Here is a 22,588-nt window from a genome sequence, read left to right as displayed (position 1 = left end):
TTATATAGTGTATAGATTAATATTTGAGAAACAAGCCAAACAAGCATCTTTATATCTATAGACTAATTTAATTCATGAAAGGACAACATATTATTTCAGTGATTATCTAGTCTTTTGGAGTCAGCATTTAAAAAGCGAATCAATAATTGCGGATACAATTCAAAGCTGTTCGAAAACTATTCGTTTATCCACTGACTGAGTATTGCTTTGTAAGGGTTGATAATCCGATTAGAGGACTAAGTCTAAACTTCACTAATTAAATGAGGATGGATACGAGAGGTCAAATAATTGCCAAGACTCCGGAATTTAGAAACTGTAGTCCGTGCTTTCTCTTTTAAGCGATTTATAGGGTACTTCATTTTTTTTACGTGTCGATATTCCATTGTTTTAAATTAAGAAAATATTATTTTAAATGTTGCAGATTGTTTCGTTATTCCCTTAGTTAATAATAATTTAGTTATAGTTTTATAAACCTTTCGAAAATTGATTTATTAAAAGCCAAGCACATTAAGAAGCGATAATTAATATTTACGTCAGAAAATAAAATAAATCTAACTAATGACTTCCGAGTAATATGGGACTAATAACATTTGAACTTTCACTGAAAGAAACGGTTGCGTGGGGAAAACTGGGTTTTATTTTACTACAGTAATTATTTTACCTTAATTTTTTTTTCTATATTGTTTTTCTAATTCTTAGACATCTGTGCTAAGTTGGGTGTCAATCACTACGATTAATAGCAGAGTATGATTTAACTATGATTAATAACAGAAAATAACTGCTATGTAATCATTTGCGCAATTGCTATGTAATCGAGATGACACATAATTACTATTAATAGTAATCATGATCTCTGTTTACATCAGAGTCGAGATGAAATGTACTTTTCGATTACAGTCAATAACAGTAATCAATTACTCGCAATCATGATCACAACTGTAATCAGGTTTACAGTAACGAATTGCAGTAATCAATTACTCATAATCATGATTGCAAAGATTCATAATTTTAATTACAACTGTAGTCATGATTACATTAATCAATTATAGTAATCAATTATTTATAATTGCAATAACAAGTAATCAAAATATATGATTACATGTAATCTCGATTATATGTCTTGATTACAAGTAATCAAACGATATGTAAATGTCGTACAATCGTCCTTACTTGCAATCCGCAAGTTAAGAGGATTGTACTTCATTGTTACAATATTGATGCTACGGTTCTCATAATTTTTAAGGACCACATGAACCCTGTTGAATTATTAAAATACCGATGTTTACTTTTACGAGCATAAAATTCTTACCAAATTAATGATCAAAACCAAAATATAAAGCAGTATAATTGATAATAATTTCATTGGCTTCAAAAATTCTAAGATGGATTTAAAAATCGACATGTTTCGAGCGTTTAAATATAGGCTCCCATTCTCAAGACTCGTCAAGCGGGAATGACTTGTTACATTAAACTTTAGCAGCTCAAAACATGTCTACTTTTATTATCATCGATTATCTTTTAAATCAACGAAGTTTTTATCGTTTCACTTCAGTTACTTGGAATTATTCATTTAGTTACACAGTATATATTAAATTAATTTACCCAAGATTAAAATAAATTTTTTGTAAGATAAAGGCAAAAATTCTTAGATTGAAAAATAGTTAGTCACAACTGTCTAAAAAAATCAAAGAAATACAATTTTTATTTTTTACTGATAGCCTTAATAACATTTTTTAAGGATCTAAAAAAGTTTCAAAAGTGGAATGAGAAAATAGAATGTCACCCAGAACCAAATTTAAATAGTTAAAGAGACAGTTATTTCACACAAGTTAACGTTTCCGTCCTACTCAAAATTATTTGAAAATGTATTTTTTATTTATCGATTCCAAATTTTATTCCAGATATATTGTAGGCTATACTTTAGGCTTACTTCGATAAAGTTTATTTTTACATCCTTATTCCCTTAAAATTAGTAAATTATTTGCTTAAAATAAATTAAAGTTGCAAAATTTAATGCATTTATAGTATGATAGTAAACGGGGCTTCCAAAGCATAACCTTATCTTTGATGCAAATATCATCAAATTTGTGAAAAAAGCTTAAATAAATAATAATAGCTAAATTGTTTCTCGTTTTAGCTTTGAAGCAATAATATGTTTCGCCCAAACATATTTCAATTTTCGAAATGGAATTATTAAATAGGTTCCTTCGAGCAATATCATTTTTATCCTCTTATGACGAAATATAGGAATAATTTGTATTCCTACTATCTGTAAAAAGTATGTTAACCCTCTCGTTGCGCATTTTTTTTAATCAAAATAAGTTCAAACATTACGTATTATTTTATTCCATATTTCAAATCAGATTATGATTTCAAAAATAACACGGCTTGGAATCTTTTTACAAATTTCAATTTTTAGTATTTGCTGCTTAACAAAAATAAAGCATTTTCCTGATAAAAATTTTTTTTTTTACTATTATAATATCTTGTGAATTGTGCTAAAGTTGAAAAAAAAATTAACATAAGAGCATTATTTCAACATCTTTTTTTAAAAGAGCTGCTTTCTTAAAGTTAACGGTGTAATATGTAATACGTCAAAATAAAATTAAGGTTCGAATTTGCTCATTTAAAAACAAAGCAAACGGTTGTGGTTTTTTAAGTTTCACTAATATGCATTTACTTTTCACAAACAAAACAAATAAGAAACAGTAAAGTCAATAAATAAATTATTTGTTTGTTTATTCTTAGAGAAAAGAGTGCACTTTATTAATACGAGCAGTCAGACGTTTTGCACTGAGTAATTTTAATATGGAAAATGTTCTTTATTTCTTATCAGCTAACTGAGCTATAGTTCTGAAACTCAAAAAAAAAAATTTGCCAATTATTTAAAACGAGTGTTAATTTAAAGAAAAACTTTAAGTACTAATAAAAATTAAACAAAATGTTTTAACACATTATCGGAAAAATTTATGTGGGAGCATAAAGAAAGGGTAAATATAATGAAATAATTGGCTGAATAGTTCTATGAATCCCACATGTCCAGGTAATTGAAAATTTGATTTTAAAATTAAGATGTTAGAGCAACATATAAGGTATTGAGATACTTTAAGAGCTTAAAAAGCTTGGCTACTTATTCGTCAGCTCTTCATGTTCAGTATCTTTATGCTCTTTGTAGTGACCTTTAAAAAATATCAACAATTTTTAAGATAATCGTTGTTGAAGTCACAAAAGTTTGGTACGGGACGATATAAAGATACCTTTTACATAACTAGTATCTACGTTTACATTTTTATTGTTAAGTTATTAAAATATTACTTAAATAATTGATAAATAAATTATTCCTATTAAATGCATACTATGCACATAGCTAAAAATGAATCAATTGTAGAATGCATAAATTAAAAACTTAAATGCATAAATTTAAAAAAAAAGCAGATGCATAACTGCATTCTATCAAAAATGTGTTTTTATAAAACTCTACATTCGTTAAATATAATATTTCATTCAAATATCTTTACTAAATTAAATATAAATTAGCAGACAACTTAAAAAGAAACATCGTATTTTATTATTAAAAAAAAAAATAAAAAGTACAATATCGAATCAAAACAAGGAAAAATCATGAATGAAATTTACGCTATAGCGTAAGACTTGCGTAATTGCATTGTAAGTCAACCAAATTTAGACATTAATCGCTCCATTTCAATATTTTTTTACTGTCACCAAATTATTATTTTAAAAATAATTAATTTTAATTTTTCTCAGCCTCTACTATATGAAAACAATTGATTAAGTAATAAATAAGTAGATTAATATGGCACAAAAAGAATTATGACTCATAATTGAAAATTTTTTTGTCCAGTATTAAATTAAATAATAAAAAATATTAAGTAAATATTAAAAATTAGTTTTTTCTTGAAATTATCTTTGGGTAAACGAGTTTCTTGACTGGGTGAAATTCTTTTTTTAAATTGCTCAATTCGTTTTAAAGATATGACCAAAAACGCAAAAAGTGAAATTGACATTAAGGGGGCCAAACTTTCAGTCGCTCTCCTGACTAAACTATTAAAACCACAATTTCCAAATTCCAGATATTTGAAGTCCCCCTTACGAACCATTAAGATTAGCACTTAGTACGTGAGAATCCGATCAGTAGAACGAAAGTTATTCAGGTTGATATCTTTTCTATTTTGCGCAATGTACTACTGCAATCAGTATTTCCAACAATACTACTTTTATATGCTAAAATATACTCTTTCAAAGATTTCGGGTATAGTGAACTATCATTTATAGTGGATTTATAGTTGGGTCCGCGGACCGTACACCATAGTGGGGTTCGACTACGTGTAAATATATACTATTTTGATTGAAAAAATTGGGCCAAAATAAAATCGTATCACCCACAGTATAATCCTTAAAAAAATAACTAAAATAGTCTTTAAAAAATAGTTACATGTCCAATATAAGATTTTTAAAGTTGTACTAAAAGTTAAAAGCACTCTTCATAAACCAAATCTATTTCCTTCTTATAAAATGAACTTTTACCAAAATTCTTTACTGCTTCGAATCATTTTAAAGCTGTTAATTTCCCTCTAGTAAAGCAAAGATTCTTCTCATGACGTAATTAACTTGATGAAAGAGTATAGATTTCCATCATCTTCCATTAAACATTAACGTTATATATCCGACTTAATTATATCAACCCCCAAAAGATTCAGCCTCGGTCATCAAAATACTTTACCACCATTTACGACATTAATCTGTTACAATTCTCTTTACGTCAGTTGACGTTCGAGAAAAAGCGAATATCCAAATCAAGCTAAGGAAATATTCCTTTACACTTAATTTTTTTTTCTTCTTCTTCTTTTTATTGTGTATTTTTTTTAAAACCATTTTTGCTGTTTTAGACAAACATGGCGAATATTATTTCACCTCCGTAGATAACTTAATATTTCTATTATGGAAAAAGTGAGCTCCCAGAGTAAACCTGAAGTTTAACATCCCGCAAAATTTTTTAGAAGTCAAAATGCAAACAAATTACGTTAATTACAGGGTTGGAAGTCCAAAATATGAAAATTAGGGACAATATTGCCTCCAAATTTAAGGACAATTTGAAGATGCTGATTCTCTAATATGAACAATGCTAACATGGGTTCGCAGTTATATAATTGGTAATAGTTTTAAGAAAATTGATTTTTTTTCTTTTGAAATTACGCAAAAATGTATTTTTTGCCTTCTTTTTTTTTTTACAAAAAAGGGAAGAAATTGTCTTAATCTGAAAAATCGTTAAGTAGTAGCAGAATACGAGGATTAACAGTAATTGAAAAACAGTAGAGTATGAAATAGAGATGAGAGCTCCCACATCGAATGCTTTTGTGCCATCAAATCAAGGGTAATTAATTGTCTCTAACGCTGAAAATAGATTAATATAGTACTTGACGCGCTATGAAGACTGCGTCATTCATTTTGCTATTCACTTTGTTTCATGACATATAACATAATTTTTAAATTTCTTCAATTCTTTTTTTAGATAAATAATTTTTATTCTTCCTGTTAACTACAACAAAAATGAGGAAAATCAAAAAAAAATTCAGGATATTTATTAAAATGTTTAATAATTAAAGACATTTAAGGACACTTTCCTCTTTCTTTTTTTTAGAGAGAGAATTTAAGGACAACTTTGACTACTGGAATTACTTAGACACAAAGAAATCTTAAGTAATCGTGCCATAGTTTGCTTACATTTTGAAAAAAAAAGGCTTCAACATTTAAAACATTATAGTTCAGTCTAAGTTTACTTGAGTTCACCTTTTCCGATACTTTAATTTACTAATGTAGGTAAGAGTGTCGGCCGGAATAGCCTGGTTGACAGGGCGCTGAACTCATGTTCGTGAGAACATAGTTCAGCTCCCTTTAGGTCGAAGACTCCCCATGTACTAAATGGTGAATGATGCACGCTAAATCTGTCAGGTCACAAAGTCCTCCATGTTCTCATAACAAATTATGCTTCTGGGGGTACTGAATTGGAGATGGATAGCTAGTTCAGATCTAAATTACGATCTGTTGATGATTGAATAGAGCCGCCCTATAAACTTGTGTGGCAGAAGTCGAATTTTTGGCGAATATTCTTTGCCTTGGCTTAACAAGAGGTAAAAAAAGTTTCGTAGCAAAGGTTTCTCCAGCTGTACAGCTTCCTCCAGAGTTAGATAAAATGAAAAAAAAATAAGTGAACACAAAATCTCAACTAAAAAAGCTTTCCGAACGCATTGATTAACACATGTAATTACTAGTTTCAATCCTTCCGTCAACACCTCATTTTTGCGAACCAAATTTTGAAAATCACTGATTCTTTTTTTTTTTTAAATGTTCAATCTTTATTAGAACTCTATATTGATTCATACCACCACAGGGATGAGTTTTGTTTAAAAAAAAAAAAAAAAAAGCTGAAAATAGAAATCTAAAAATTTTTTGCGTTAAAACACTTTTTAAATAATTGAAAAAATACTTGAAATTTGAGCAAGAAAAAGAAAGTGTATGGGAACATTTATCCACAAAATGTTAACGTTTTAATAAATACGCGATTTTATTTTATTTATTTAAATTGTGTGAATATGAATCTCGACATTTCATCTCAAAATTGTGTGAATATAAATCTCGATGTTTGATTTTAAAATCGCGCGAATACAAATCTCGATGTTTGATTCTAACATAGCGTGAATGCAAGAATATAGAAAGTTTTTCGATTTTGTTATGTTAAACATAATTACACTGAATTGGTAACAATAAAACCCAAAACCCTTTTTGAGTTGAAAACTATTAAGGGATGTTTAAAAATAATACATACAACAAAATAAATTTTAATTTAGAGATGAATAATATTAATTTTTCCAATTACATATGCACAGATATTTTTCAGAAATAATTTTTAATGTATGCCTAGTAAAAATGAAGGCATATTTGTTTGCTTTTTAAAATTTAACAGTTTAAAATTAATGTTACAAATTTATTCCGGTAATTAATCTCATTTCCTATGTAATGTTCTGTATTTGACAGTTAAAATTTTAAGTTAGGTAAATAAAAAAGCATCTTTATTTTAGTTTGTAAATTAAGAAATATTTCATCAATTTGAATAATATATCTACAGTGCACAAAAACAGAACACCCTGAATAACTTTTGATCTAATGACGGGATCTTCACGTTCTATGACTCATTCTTAATGGCTCGAATGGGTGACCAAATATACTAATTAATAAGTGCAGACGATATATGGTTACAAAATCAGACATAAAACGTACTTTCTCTGAATAAACAAACATACTTTTTTTTTATGGATTCGGATTTCTGATCTCAAAAATATAGGAGGTCGCCGCAATCTGGGAAATGTGGTCCCCATAGTTTAGACCACTTAACGTTAATTTAACTTTTTGCGTATTTCGCTAAATCTCGAGAACTATTTAAGCAAGTTGAAAAATTTTTGCACACAATTAAAAAAATTCGTATGTCCATTCAAAAAGTAACTTTGAGTGAATATTTTTATCTTATTCAAAAAAGTGTTGAATTGTAAAGTATTTAAATTTTTTTTAACATTTCAAAGAATGTAATTTTACAAGACAAAATACAAATTTTTAGCATAATTGGTCAAATAGTTCCTGATAAATCGAACTTTAAATATCTGACTTTTTTTAATTCAATTTGTCAGGAACTAGTCAACCGATTTCGCCCTAATTCAGTATTTTGCCATGCAAAATAATATTCTTGAAAATAAAACAAAAAATTGCATGGCTAACAATTCAGCATTTTTTAGACCATTATTAAATAAAATAATTACAAATATTTATTAACGTTTATTTTTTGCGAGGAATTATCTTTGAGTAAAAGAATTTTTTAAATTTATGTGCAAATGTTTCAATTCACCTAAAAAAATTTTGAGATGTAACGAAATACGCTAAAAGTAAAATTAACATTAAGGCATGGGGTCTAAACTTTGGAGTGTCTGGCGAAACTATTGGGACCCTAAATTGTCGGCTAAGCCTATATTTTGTTGGTCAGAAATCCGAATCAGTGGAAAAATAGCATATTTATTCAGAGAAAGTAAGTTTTTGTGTCTGATTACGTAACTCAAAATTTTGTCTGCAGTAATAAATAAGCATATTTCAAGTCACCTCCCCAAACCAGTAAGATTGAGTCCTGAAACGTGAAGCTCCGATCATTCAGGGTTGGCAAGGTTTAGGACAGAGTGGATTAATCCACGGTTTAAACCGTCCTGTCCAAAACCCCTTTTACTCAAATTATGTCACAATTTTATCTGAACAAAATTTAAGAGGTAAAATAAACATAGAACTAATAACATATTGGTAATTAAATATACCAGAGAATATTTGTTCTTAAAAGTATAATGTGTTATTAATATTGTTTGACTCTTCAATTTAAACAAAGGAAGATTAATCAGTAATCAAGTTCAATTGGTCCTCTCATTCAATAGTACATAACCATACATGGCAACGTTACTTTTAAAAAGTAACGAGTAAAAGTACAAGTATTTTTAAAAAAAGTAACGAGTAAAAAGTTCTTATTTTAAAAAGTAACGAGTATAAAGTAGAAGTAAAAGTACAAGTACTGAACAAAAAAAGTAACGATTTAAAAGTACATTTCCAGGAAATGGAAAATTCAAAGTAACTGTTATTGAATAATATTATGTTCTTTAATGTTTTTCCAAAATTGTTGCTATTTATTTATTTATTTTTAATTTTGAAAGTTATGGATATTAATTTATNTTTTTTTTTAATCACAGCACAAGAAAAACAACCAAGACATAAGAAATGATAGGGAAAACAGTGACTTTCTTCCCTTTGCAAGTTCACCACCTGTAAAAAATAATGTTAGATATTTTTATGTTCGCCAAAAGTACATTTAGAGTTTTAGGAGAGTTAACTATTATCAGAGTTATAGGATTTGGAAACTTAAATACATTGTTCGAGAATTTTTCCTTCAGACACACAATTCCAGATGTCCTGTCTAAAATCTTAAACTTGCTTAATACTAAAATTTTATGGTCCCAAGAGAACAGGAAATAAATATGCAGGCATTCAATAATCAAAGATCTTTATTATTATGCAGAAGTAATTTAAACTAATTAGGAAATATTATATAACTCCACGACAAAGCTTCTTTTCTACCAGTGGTACTTGTAATGACAATGGTATTCTGTAAGAAAAGAATTACTGCCTTAGAAAATATAACAATAAAATCATAAAATCTTGCACATAGTCAAAAATAATTATTGCACAACAATTAAAACATGTTTTTTCAAACATAATATTTCATATAATGAAGACCTATACTTATCTTAAACAAAGTATTGAACAATAGAGTTCACTTAAATCTATAGGCTTTGAAAACATAAGTAGTTCAAAGGAATATTTTACAATTATACAAGTAACAACTTTTTTCGTTCGTAAAAATATTTTTTCTACCTTTAACTAGCATATTACGTTCATTCAACAAAAAGAAGAAAAAAAATCTGATTAGCATAAAAACTTTCCAAAATTGCAAAATCTTAAACAAAGATATATAAAAGAAAAAATGGAAAGCAATGTACTGTTTTTGAGGCCCTAAAAAATGTACAAGCAATTTATGATGCCAGTTATAATTATTAATGGTAATAGGCATCTAAAAGGGTAACTCATATGGGCCCTTAATATAATAGGTACTGAGGTAAAAGGTTTCTACTGCCCCTGAAACGGAATAATACAAAATTTAATTGTACTAGATACAAATTTTGAAACCAAAATGATATTGATCAAATAAATATTGAAAAACAAGAATTTTCCTCAAGAATTATTCAAACTAATAATGGTTAAATAACAGATTATATATTTTGTGTATACCTAACAATTTAGTTTTTTTCAAATGCTACTACATTAATTCTTACATTTCTGTTATTTATTAATGGTGGAAATTAAATGATAACATTTAAAAGGGTAAGCTTTTTACAGCTCTCGTACAGCTTTTTACCTCGGGCGGGTAAAAAATTCCGAAAATCTTATTTGCTGTGAGTAAACGGAGAGAAAACAGCTAAAATAAGTAAAAATGAGAAAGGTTTGGTAGCTATGCAGTTTGAATTTTCTGTTTCTCTTTGAAAATCGGTAAATTTTCTGAAAAAGCGGAATACTTATAAAAAAAAATGAAATTTTTAGAAAAATCTGAATTTTTGACAAAAAAGCTGAAATTCAAGTGATAAAAGTGAAAAAAGCGGAAATCCGCTAAAAAGCGGAAAAATCTCATCCCTGTATATAGAAGGAAGTACCATTTTGAGCCTGATTTTTTAAATTAATTCAATCATTAACTGAAGTTAGAAGAAAAGCTTTTAAATAAGAAATAGCCAAATTCGGAACTTTTTTAAGGAATAGTTTTTAAATAAGCATATTTTAAAGCTACAGCAGCTAAACATTTAACAATTACAATTAATGTTTAGTACACAAAACTATGATAATCATTGTTATTCAGGTGAAGTTTTAAGTAAAGCTCATTGCATATTAATTATTTAGAAAAGAGTTATCCTGTTTGTATCAAATAAACTTTAAGACCTACACATACTATCAAAAGTAAACACCACTCAGGGTTTACCAAATGCTAGCATAATCTTAATCCCTAAAACAATATCTACACCAACCTTTTTTCTTCTTTTTTTTGACAAACCTTCAACCATTCTTTTCACAGCCTTATTTAAAATCTTAAGTTTATATTTATTAGCCTAGTCTTTTTAAAACAGCTACGAACCATATCATCCTTTGTGATGCTTTTTGAACAATTTTTGCACAAAAGCAATCAACACAGGTTGATCATTTTCTATGCAAAATTAAATTTCTTAAGATTTCTGTAGCAAAATTAAATAAACAAATTAGAATGATTTGCCTTTCAAACTTAGCAAAATATTTGGTAAAAAAATTCACTTAAAATTTTACTTATATGTAAGTGCTTAATTTATAAAACATGTAAGTCTTTTTTTTCTCTTTAAAATAAAGTAATTCATTATTCCTGTTTAAACGTTTAATAATATTATTAAAATGATTTATAATTATTTATTAATTGTATAGCAATACTTGAGAGAAAGATTTTGCGGAGTAGACTTGGTGAAAACAATAACTAGAGAAGGCGATTTCACTTTGAACTGTACAAGATTTATAAGCCTAATATTATTAAAAACGTAAAAACAAATAGAATGAATTGGAGGGCCCACGTGATTCGAATGAGTGATGATAACAAAATAAAGAAGATATTGCGTTTTAGACCCACTGGAACAAGAAATCGGGGAAGGCAGCTGTTGAGACAGAGTGATTCTGTGAAGTCTGATTTTCCTGCAATTAGTGAAAAGAACTGGAGATCAAAGATAAATTGGAAGTCATTATGGGGAAATCTTCCGCGAAAAGCATTGGCCCACATTGGACTGTCTGGCCAACTCTGATGATGACTTAATATTACAGTACTTTCTAAAATTAATCCACAAAGATTTCAGAATTTACCTTAACAAACATCTACCAATTCAAATTTAAAAAATTTTGCTAACAAAAGAATTTAACACACTATTGCAAAATGAAAAATTGTAACCAAATAAATAATCCTAAATCTGCACATTCTCTTGTCCTAAGCTGTGCAGATTTCAGAGATTACTGCAATAACTAATAAATGGACGAGCAAATAAAAAAATTAGCATTAATAAATATAAATTAGAAATTCACAAAAAATACAATATTTATTCCATAAACCAAAGAATATACACAGGGAAGAAGTCTAGCTTCCATAGCCATAATGTAAACCAGTCCCCCAAGGTCAGCTGCAGTCTCCATGTATTAAGGAGAAAACAACATTTAGGAGAACAACTGCAGAGATTCTTGAAACAGGTTTGTACCCACCTCTCCTCCCAACCACTATTGGGGTTGGGGTGAAGAAGATAAGTTTTCTCATTTTATTTATGGTTAGTTTGTTCTGCACTTTAACTGTGTTATTAATTAAGATATTTCCTTAAGAATACATTTATATTATCCATGTTGAGTAAATCTTCTAACACATTTTGACATAGAAAGAATAAAATAGCAGTTAGTGGGAGACAGCGTACACAACCAAACATGTCAAGTTGTCCAACAAGCGGTTCGCATGAGACACACTTTCTGACTAACACTTTACGTCTCATGCGCATGCGTTTAAATAAAATAGCATGTAAATTACAAGTATAACTATAAGTAAAATATGCTATTATTAATTATTTAGATTTATAAAAGCCATATTGTCTTGTTATTGGCATCAATTATTACAAAAAATAAATCAAGTTGTTAAAATTTTTTTAAACATACAAAGATTAAAAAGGCAATTTTTTTAATATTTATTTCATTCTTAATTTAAAATTTGAAAATTACTTTAGCTACAAAATTACAATCAAAAGAGAAATTTTAAAAAAGTATTCGGCCTAAAATTTGGCCGAATATTCGGTATTCGGCCCCATCACTATTCGTTACATCACTAGTTTGACCTAGGTTTCTGAGGTTTAAAATAGGGATGTAACGAATATTCGGCATTCGGCCCTTTTGCCAGATATTCGGCCTAGCCGAATACTGAAGTTATTCGGCGGAATATGAATATTATTAGATATTTGGCTGAATAAATTCATAATAATAAAGAAAGATTTTTTTTAAATGTGCTTTTAAATATAGTTAATCATGTATATTGCAGAGTTACATTTCAATGCATTAATTATTAGAAAATGTTACATTTACTCAATTTAAGTTGTATAAAACATAAGTGTATTTAATAATGTTACATAAATAAAAACATTTTCTTGTTGCAAATTTATCATCATATGTATTTAAACAAGCATTGGAATCTTTTACATTAAAATACAAATATATATAGTTTGTTAAATAGAAGTGTAAATACTATCTGAATCAGCAATTAAAATTTATATTATAAAGTTCTTATTTTAAATAANTTATTAATTATGCTGCTATTATTAATTATTTAGATTTGTGAAAGCCTTATTGTTGGCATCAAGATATTTAAAATATTACAAAAAATACATCAAGTTGTTAAATTTTTTTTAAAATATAGAAAGTTTAAAAAAGCACATTTTTTAATATTTATTTCATTTTCAATTTAAAATTTGAAAAATATTTAATTACAAAATTAAAATTTGAAAAGTGAAACTTTTTAAAAAATTTCTTAATTTTCTGGGTTTTAATAATTTTTCTGACAAAAGAGAAAGTTAAGAATACATTTAACAGCAGTAATGAGTTCTTATTTTAAATAAAATGGTACATAAATTACAAGTATAACTATAACTAAAATATGCTATTATTAATTATTTAGATTTATAAAAGCCATATTGCCTTGTTATTGGCATCAAGATATTTAAATTATCACAAAAAATAAATCAAGTTGTTAAAAAATTTTTAAATATACAAAGATTAAAAAAGCAATTTTGTTAATATTTATTTCATTTTTAATTTAAAATTTACTTTAATTACAAAATTACAATCAAAAGAGAAATTTTTAAAAAGAAAGTATTCGGCCAAAAATTTGGTATTTGGCCCCATCACTATTCGGTCCCATCACTAGTTTAAAATGCAAACTCTGAGATGCGGACATTCTGAACAATGTTGCCTTTTCAACTCTATAGAAATATTTTAGCCCTCTCTTCCAGCAAGATAAGTACTCCATTCACACTTTGAAACTTGTTTCTCCCCCCCCCCTTTTTTTGTTGATCAAATGGAAAACTGGACTGTCCTTCTCAAAGCTCTGATTTCCAGGGGTGATTGTGAACTCAAGTCAAAATTCCGGAAAATTTCTCAAGTAAAAAAAAAAAAAAAATTAAATTGCAAAAAATTTAAACAAGGTTTTTTTCTTTTTTCTCAATATTTCTTAGTTTACTTAAAATATATTTAAAATTTTACACATACCTATGATGACCTGGAGAAGTAATTGAAATTTACAAATAGGTCTTTCTTTCTTGAATTTATTATAATAACTACTTACTGATAAAAAATGAATATTAATCTTGAATATAAGCTTATAAAGTATCAGGCTCTCCCTTACAAACAAATAAAGTAAACTGTGTTTTTAAGTTCCACCTTTGAAAATTTGATTTCCGGAAACTTTTGTGATCAATGATTTTTTTAAATGTCTGAACCTTCGATCTTCGGAAACTTCTGGATCACTGTTAGCGAAAAATCCGGAAATACGGATTTTTTCCGAAGCACAATCAGCCCTGGATTTCACAGAACAACCTTATGATAAATTAGAATGCAGTTTATAAAGCCAGCCTAATACCCCACCACTTTAGTTACGATGAATACCACGAAGTCAATTTCAATAGCAACCAGTCAAAAACTGTCGGAGAGTCACCTCAGGCGTGTGCAGTCTCGCATAAATGCAAAAGGGGGCCTCAGCAGATTTTGCACAAAGGACTTCAAATATTAGCCATTAAATTAGACAAATTTCAAGTCTTAGCTAAAGACAAATCTTAAAAAAAATTTCTTATGGTAAACGTCAAATTAAAATAGAAATTTACAATAAATTCAATTATTTTATAAAATTCAAATTAAGAAGTTATTTTAACAGATGGGAAAGAGAAAATGAGCAAACAATGGGAGAAAGGAGGAAAAATTTAATGCTTTAATCGCCATTAAGAAAAGAAAAGAAAAAAAAATAGGTTAGGTTTAATTTTTAATAACTTTTTGGATTAAAGCAGTAATATAAGCATAAACCTGAAGCATCATTTGATGTTTTTGTAGATCCCATGATGTTTTTGTCGATCCCGACTATCTTTTAAATAAATTAATTTTAATAAAATAATTATATTAAAAATATTTAATAAAAGAATTATTACTGTCTCATTAACTTTTTACTGTTGCAATCATAATCATTAAAAAAATTAAATAAGTAAAAGATATGAAGACGATAAGTTATTCAAATAAGTTATTTAATTCTGTTTTATTGGAAACCCAATTTTTACAGGGGATTAGCATCTTCATTGCCAGTTATACTATACTATATCTACGATGAAAATCAAAGTTGAATTTTCTTATTTTAGCAAACATTTTTGATTCCAAATTTTATAATAGGTTATTGTCATGAGAAAACATATTTTCTGCAAAAATAGTTGGATGATAATCTATGCATCCTGCAACCACAAAATCTATTTTGTTGACACAAACTGTAGAACAGAATTTTGTCACGTGATCTGGCAACAAACATATTAATAGGTATTATACAGTAGTTTATTTCATTGTTACATAATCTGTCTTCCTGCTTACATTATTTGAACTTAATATAATCCTAATAGGTTATGCGAAGCATTGAATGAAAATAACTAATTGAATACAAAATATAGTATTTGCTTAAAAAAATTCCTTTTAACGTAATTTTCAAGACTGAGGGAAATATATATTTTTCTTTTTGGTAGAAAAAAATCGCTCGCCAATACTTTCAACAAGACAATTTTTTTCGTCTAATTAACAATTTTATATCATTTGGAAAGGCGGTGAATTACTTACGGTGGACCCCCTGCATCAGAAATCTGTTTGGTCTATACCACTCTGCATGTTCAGATACTTTTAGCCAGATATAATGTCACAAAAATGTCAAAACAAAATTCAAAACCTTGAAACGTTACTTACTGAGATGTTCATAATTAATGACATAAAAGAGTGCCATTATTCCAACAACACATTGAATGAGAGGAACCAATTTTGCATTCCTTGGCTGGAGATATTTGAACTGCCAACGCCACCAAGCTGTGAAAAAATTAAAATTATTATTTCTTCCTAGTGAACTTAAACTACCTAAACCTATTTTAATCAGGGTTGGCATTTTGTCTGGAAGAAAGAGAACAAAATTTTTAAAAAAACTAAAAATAACAAAAGTGCAAAAGTGTTTAAAGTTCAATACATATAGAAACCACTTTTGATTTTAACTAAACCTTTTATCCCTTTACTTTGAAAAAATAGATTCATTTAACATGTTTTTTTTCTGGTTGATAAAAATGTTTGGCAAAAATTTAAAAGTAGAAAAGAGGAAAATTTTTTTAAAGTGGAGTCTTAGTTTTTTAATTTCTGTAGCACAGACTTTTTAATTTTTATAACTTATTTTGATTAGATTGATTTTCTTTATATTATCCACAAATGGCAAGTTTCTCCAACAAAAATGTCCAAGAAGAAATACGCTTCTTTTCAACCTTTTGACAACGTTTAGAAGACACTTAAAAAAAAAATTTGAGACTTAAATTCTTTTAATATTTTATTACTACAATATTTAAACCTACTTATTCAAATTTACTTACCATTTAAATTTACATGTTTCAAAATGATGTATTGTATGGTATAGTTGGGAAATTAAAATTATAAATAGTATTACATTATATCGCAGCTATAACTACAATACAATGAAATATTATTAATTCCCAAGCTTTTCTACATTATTTTTAAATAAGTGAAATCTAAAAAGTAACAATTGAAGGGAAAAAAATTTATGCATTTCTTAGAAAAATAGAAAATTTTCTTATTAATAAGAGGAAGCACAGAGGAACTTAATTTTCAAAACTATGTAAAGAGCTGTTAAAATGTCAATCATTTTCAGAAATATAATCAGGCATGAAAGTGGTCCAAAATAAAAAAAGCTGAACTTTTATAACTCAGTCACGATGAGGGAGTGATATAATTATAATAGTGTGATATCGATGAGATATATAAAAGCAACTTTTAACTCTGCCGAGAGATTTTTATTTAATATTTGAAGTGGTAGAAGCATTTAGACAGTGAAATTTTAATTTTTCTTAAATATAATTATAAAATTTTGACCACTATTATATTAAAGAAAATTAAGCAATTATAGAAATTCGCGCTTTGATTATCATTTTAAATTAATCACCGGTCAATAATTTTAAATTAAAACAGTTGCCAACTTTAACCCTAATATCTTCTGATTGATTGATAGATTGTTACTAACAGTTTTAGTCCCTTTTACTGTTTTAATGAACCAATCAAACTTAAATTTATTTCTGTCAGTAGAATCGATTGAACGCACTTTGTTCGCCTTTCAACTTGACTACCACCGTTAAAATACATTCACCTTACTCATAGGTGCCAACTTGTTAAAAACAAAAATAGGAACACAAAGCCTGATAAGCCAATCAGATGTAATTATGACTCAAAAACATAAAAAATCAAAATAGCCATATATTTTATAAACCATAAACATTTCAAATTTAACATAATTTTTTTGAGTTAACAGTTTTAATTAAATTATTTACTAATGAAGAATATCACATCTTTTTAGTAACTCATTCAAGAAAAAACTTACTTCTTTCAAGAATAGTGATATGGGATTTTAAAATTGCGTGAATATGGATCGAGATATTTAATTTTAAAATCGCGTGAACATGAATCGCGATATTGGATTTTAAAATCGTGTGAACATGAATCTCATTATTTTATTTTAAAATCGCGTCAACATGAATTGCGATATTTTATTTTAAAATTGCGTAAACATGAATCGAAATCTTGGATTTTAAAATCGGGTGTCTATGAATCGCTATGTTGGATTTCAAAATCGCGTGAATATGAATCACGATATTGGATTTTAAAAACACGAAAATACAAATTGCGATATTGAATTTATAAATCGCCTAAATAAGAGTCACGACACATAATTTTCAGAACACGTAAATTTGAATCGCAATTAGTTTTTAAATCGCGTATAAATACGAAAATCAATGCATGATATTACAACCGCGTGATAATGTATCACAATATTGAATTTTAAAAATCCATGAATACGAATCGCGACATTGGAATTAAACTCGCAGGAATACGAATCACAGTACTGGATTTTTAAATATCGCGAATTAAATATCGCGAATAAATATCGCGAAGAGCGATTTTTTAATTGCGTCACAAACGAATTGCAATACGTAACTTTTAGTTTCATCTAAATACGAAAATCGATTATTTATATTAAAATCGTCTGAATAAGAATCGCGATTTCAGCAGATTCCGGCGTACTTCCTAATATGTAAAATTCCGAAAATCAGCCAAACAAAAGAAATCAAATATCTGTGGCCGTATTGAAACTGCTTAGAACTTCTTTCCGCTCTATAGCGGAAATCACAGAGGTCAAGACAACGGCGTACCTGCTGGAGCTTCACCCATTTTCTTCAGAAGATCATTTTCTCAGGAGGCTATAGCAAGGGGTAAAAGTTCATTCCAAGTCCGACTATCATTCAACGGCTTGGGTTTCTCTTATTGTACTCCCCAAAAATTTAAGTTTTTGGAACAGGGTCGGAAATTTTAAAAATTGGGAGGAAAAAACGGATTTCCGCTTTTTCGAGGAAGTTTTTCATCCCTGTATAATTAACTTCAAACACATAATGGAAATATTCATTTTTTTTTAAAAAAGCATGCACTATCTAAAATCACTAACCAATACATTGAAATTTAAAGAAGCAAACTGTAATGTTTATTCCATCAGTTGAAAATTCTTTTAACAAAGTGATATTTATTAAAAAAAAATTTAAACTATGAATTTTTAAACTAAAAAATTATTTACAGAATTAAACATGCAAACATAAATAATTCTGCGTACCATTATCAGCCAGCACCAATTTTTTCTTTAAAAAATTAGAATAGGAGGTAAACTACCCATAGATTAGATTTAGAAGATGGTTAGCTCTAAAGAGCGGGGCACATCGACCAGAGGTCTATTGTACCCAAACCCTAAATCATGATTAGCAAGAAAGTCTTATGGTTGAAATAAAATTCAGCAGACACCTTACATGAACATCTTGCAATTTCTTATGCAGTGTTGCCCTAAATGCTCAAATCTTAGAGCAGAATAGATCCCATAGTAAATGTTGTGAAATCTCTTCAAGATGACAACCTCTACAAAGAGGATCAGATTCAATACCCATTACGTTTAAGTGTCTCCTGTGGATACAGTGTCCAGTGAGAAGACCAATGATCTTTCTCAAACTGTTCCCATTTAGCTTAAGCTCTTTTTGACATACACTGGGACAGCCACGATTCAGCTCCTTAGCTTGTCTCTGACCATCTGTGTTGCGCCACTGCTCATGGGCAATTTTGCCATAGAGCTTGAATATAGATGCCCTGAATGATGTGGGAGAAATTCCCAAAAACTACCCATAACAAGAGGCAGTAATGATATTTTACCAATATTTAATTTTTAGAAAAAATATAATTTTGTTAATAATTCAACAATTTAAACTTAGTATTAATTTTATAAGCAAATAAATAAAATATACATGGCATGGGATTGCTCTATATTTGTATTTTAATGCTGGACATACTTAATTTTTTACTTCTTTGCCAGCAAAATCATAAGTAATATTTTTAATTTTACAGCCCTATGCTTACTGTGCATCTTAAAAATTAATTAAGAAAACCAACAAATATCAGACAAGAGGAGGAAAAATAAAAACAATTCTGACTGACACAGGGTTTGAATAAAACATCTCTCAAATGAAATATATATATATGTTTTCTATTATTTCTTCACCAATACACTATATTACTTGATGCAATCATTTTCTTATTATTAAGTAGCATAAAACTTTCTTTTTTTTTAAATAACTAAGCAAAATATTATCCTGAAAATTAAATTAATAACAAAATAATTAAAAATAAAACATATACTTAATAACAAAATAGTTAAAATTAATAACATATTAGTACGCATTACATCAAAATCTGAAGAAAAAAAAGTTATAATGGATATAAAAATTTTATATTACACCTGGTGCCCTTTCTTTGCTTAACTTTTGCATACTTCTACAGTAATTTGCAATGTTGGAGAAAAATTCTAAATTATTCTAGTTTTATTTCATTCTACCTAAAACATTTTAAATTATTTTTCAATACTATTTTATATATTGTATCTAGCTTTTGATTTATAAAACAATATAAGAAACAGGATTTCAAACAGCCTGTGACATTTCATATTAGTGTTTAAAATTTATCTAGCCAACATCTTTTCAAACAATATCTTCAATATCATCAGTGCAATTTTCAGTCATTAAATTACATAAAAAATGTCAAGTTGAATACCTCTGCCTACAGCTCTCATGATTGCAGCAGGGTTTTTTTGTCTCCTCCCTACCCATGATCCTAGTTCACCAAGTTTCACTTCACCAAAAGGAGTATCCTCTGAAACACATTTTTTATATCATCTTAAATAATTTTTAATCCAAAAACTAAAATATAATCTTTATGGACAGGAATAGATATTAAGAAAAATTTAGTCATTAATCCGAAGAATAAGCAACTATAAAATAAGTAAAATATGTCACTAGTCCATACAAATTTTCACTAATCTGTTAACATGTCTCTAATGCAAACTTATATTTATATAAAGTTAATTAAGTAAGATTAAATAAAAAATTCAATGTAGAGAATGTATAATGTTCACAATTATGATGAAATATGCTACTTTGTTACAAAAACTCCAACCATAACATACCATCATTTTAGAATTATTGCTAGCCCGAGAAACCACTGATTATTAATGACCATCTGAATCACATTATAGTGGTCATGGACAAGCAGAGCAGTGCTCATTGGTTTACTGCATGTTTTAACAGGGTGTATAGCCAAATCTTTCAACAAAAAATAAGCACCTTTTCAGTACTTTTTAAGCACCAAAAAAATATTTTAAGCACCATATATATTAACAAAATGCAAAATGATTTTCGAAAACTTTACATGATCATGATAAAATAACTAGTTTTTAACAAGGAACTCTTTTCTCAATTATATTAGCCATTATAAAATAGATCGAAAGATTTTTCGGTTTGATATCAGAGGGTGGAAAATGAAGCTTGAAATTGGGAATATCTTGCAAAATGCAGCTGAGTTGCACATGAGAGTACAATAATCTCACCGAGCCTAGCTCACATACGGACTCGCAAGTATTTCATCATGCCTGTAAAATGATTGACGTTTTCATACGCTATGGAAAGACGGACGGTACACTGAAATGGATTGTGGTTGAACGAATTGTGAAAACATTGAATAGAACAATGTGAAAACCACGTTTTACAATAATATGTGGCAAAAATTGACATTGTAAAAAAAAAATATCTCATTTTAGAAAAGGGAAAATTAGGCACTTTGAAAACACCCCATGAAAAAAGCAGCAGGCTTTTAAAAAACGGAAATCGAAAATAATCACCTTTAAGCACTTTTTAAAAACACTATGCACCATGTTTAAGTATGTGATAATTACTTAGGCACAAACAATTAAGATACAAAATTACTAAATTTCCCAAAACAAATTTTTTTCTACTGTTCATCTTTAAAATATAATAAGGTTAATAAAGGAAATTTTACAAGTGGCCACTTTAAGAATTCCCAAAATATAAAACTGTTTCTTGAGTCATTACATAAAATTAAACAGTTTTTAATAGATACAGAATTTTTGTGTGGAAAATAGGAAGATAAAGAAAAAAAATTTAAGTTTATGGAGACTATATATATATATATATATACATATAAACATCCCACTAGTTTTTTATATGTACCTAACTGTTTTGACACATTTTTTATACAATTTGACTAAGTTTATCTTTAAATATCCTGTTTTTGAAACTAATATTTTAATGTTTCAAGCTAATTTGCCATTTCGATAGCAGCATTCTTGGCAGCTTCCAGGCAGAAGCCTGCAAAAAACTGTAAAAAAAATCTCAAAAGGGGATTAATTGAAAGAGTCAAACAAGTTTTTTCATAAAAACCTAGTTTAAAATATATTTGGTGCTATGGCGATTGTATTGTCGCGACAGATCACGATACAGAAAAACCATATTTTACAGTACAATCAATTTTAAAGCAAATAATTGGTTTACTTATGAAGCAAAATTGTGCAAACAGTCACCCCTTGAAGCTCTAAAAAATTTATAGTACGAAAATTAGCGACTGAAAATAAAAATTTTACATCAAAGAAATGAAGACGGAAATAAGAAATGTAGAGAATATCAATTAATAAAAGGACTGGACTCTACTTTAATTTTGGTATCTTCCTTGCAAATTTAAAATTTTCATAGTAAAGACGCCATGTTTAATAGTAGGAAAATTACTAATGATTTAATGCTAATGTAGAATTTTAACAGTCTTTAATATGAAATAAAGTGAAAACACATCTTTGAAAGAAAAATAAGGTAGGTGTTAAGAAATACAAAACATTAACTAAACAAAAAAATTATGAGAACATATAAAATAACTAACTCTTTCCGTAAAAAACAGAAGGATCATACGGTCCATGTTTTCTAACGTTGTATTCAGCAGGTAGCCGTCCAAAATTTTTAATTATATTCATTACCATTATGATAAGATGAGGCTTAAATTTTAATTAAATATTTCAAATGACCTTCCCTCAGCGTGAACAACAGTCACAGGAACCGATTACAATTCAATTTTGTAAGCACTTCCGACTGCTTACTTCTGCTTGACTCAAGAATCCAGAAGAAATTATTAATTCCTTATTGCTAACTTACAGCTCACTACTTTTTAATTGTAATTATTTAATCAATAA

At 28.0% G+C, this 22,588-nt stretch overlaps 1 protein-coding gene across 1 annotated transcript; it reads right to left on the bottom strand.

Moving 5' to 3' along the window:
- Nucleotides 1-9,086: 9,086 nt before the first annotated feature.
- Nucleotides 9,087-22,481, bottom strand: LOC107445410 (ATP synthase, subunit F). Its single transcript, XM_016059795.3, has 4 exons — nt 22,282-22,481; nt 20,110-20,208; nt 15,670-15,786; nt 9,087-9,205 (listed from the first exon to the last, which is right to left on the bottom strand). Exons 1-4 carry the CDS (start codon nt 22,376-22,378, stop codon nt 9,174-9,176), a joined length of 345 nt encoding a protein of 114 aa, XP_015915281.1. The 5' UTR covers nt 22,379-22,481; the 3' UTR covers nt 9,087-9,173.
- Nucleotides 22,482-22,588: the final 107 nt, after the last annotated feature.

Source organism: Parasteatoda tepidariorum, chromosome 5, assembly GCF_043381705.1.
Source record: "Parasteatoda tepidariorum isolate YZ-2023 chromosome 5, CAS_Ptep_4.0, whole genome shotgun sequence".
NCBI lineage: Eukaryota > Metazoa > Arthropoda > Arachnida > Araneae > Theridiidae > Parasteatoda > Parasteatoda tepidariorum.
Note: the sequence above shows the minus strand (reverse complement) of the source record. Positions and strands in the feature narration are given on the sequence as shown.

Bases quoted from the DNA above. Each gene is read 5' to 3' on its own strand.
- LOC107445410 (XM_016059795.3), bottom strand. From the start codon at position 22,378: ATGGTAATGAATATAATTAAAAATTTTGGACGGCTACCTGCTGAATAC. The intron at 20,209-22,281 runs GTTAGTTATTTT...AATGTGTTTCAG, and splicing joins TTCTGTTTTTTACGGAAAGA to AGGATACTCCTTTTGGTGAA. The intron at 9,206-15,669 runs GTAAGTAACGTT...CTTTTCTTACAG, and splicing joins CATTAATTATGAACATCTCA to AATACCATTGTCATTACAAG.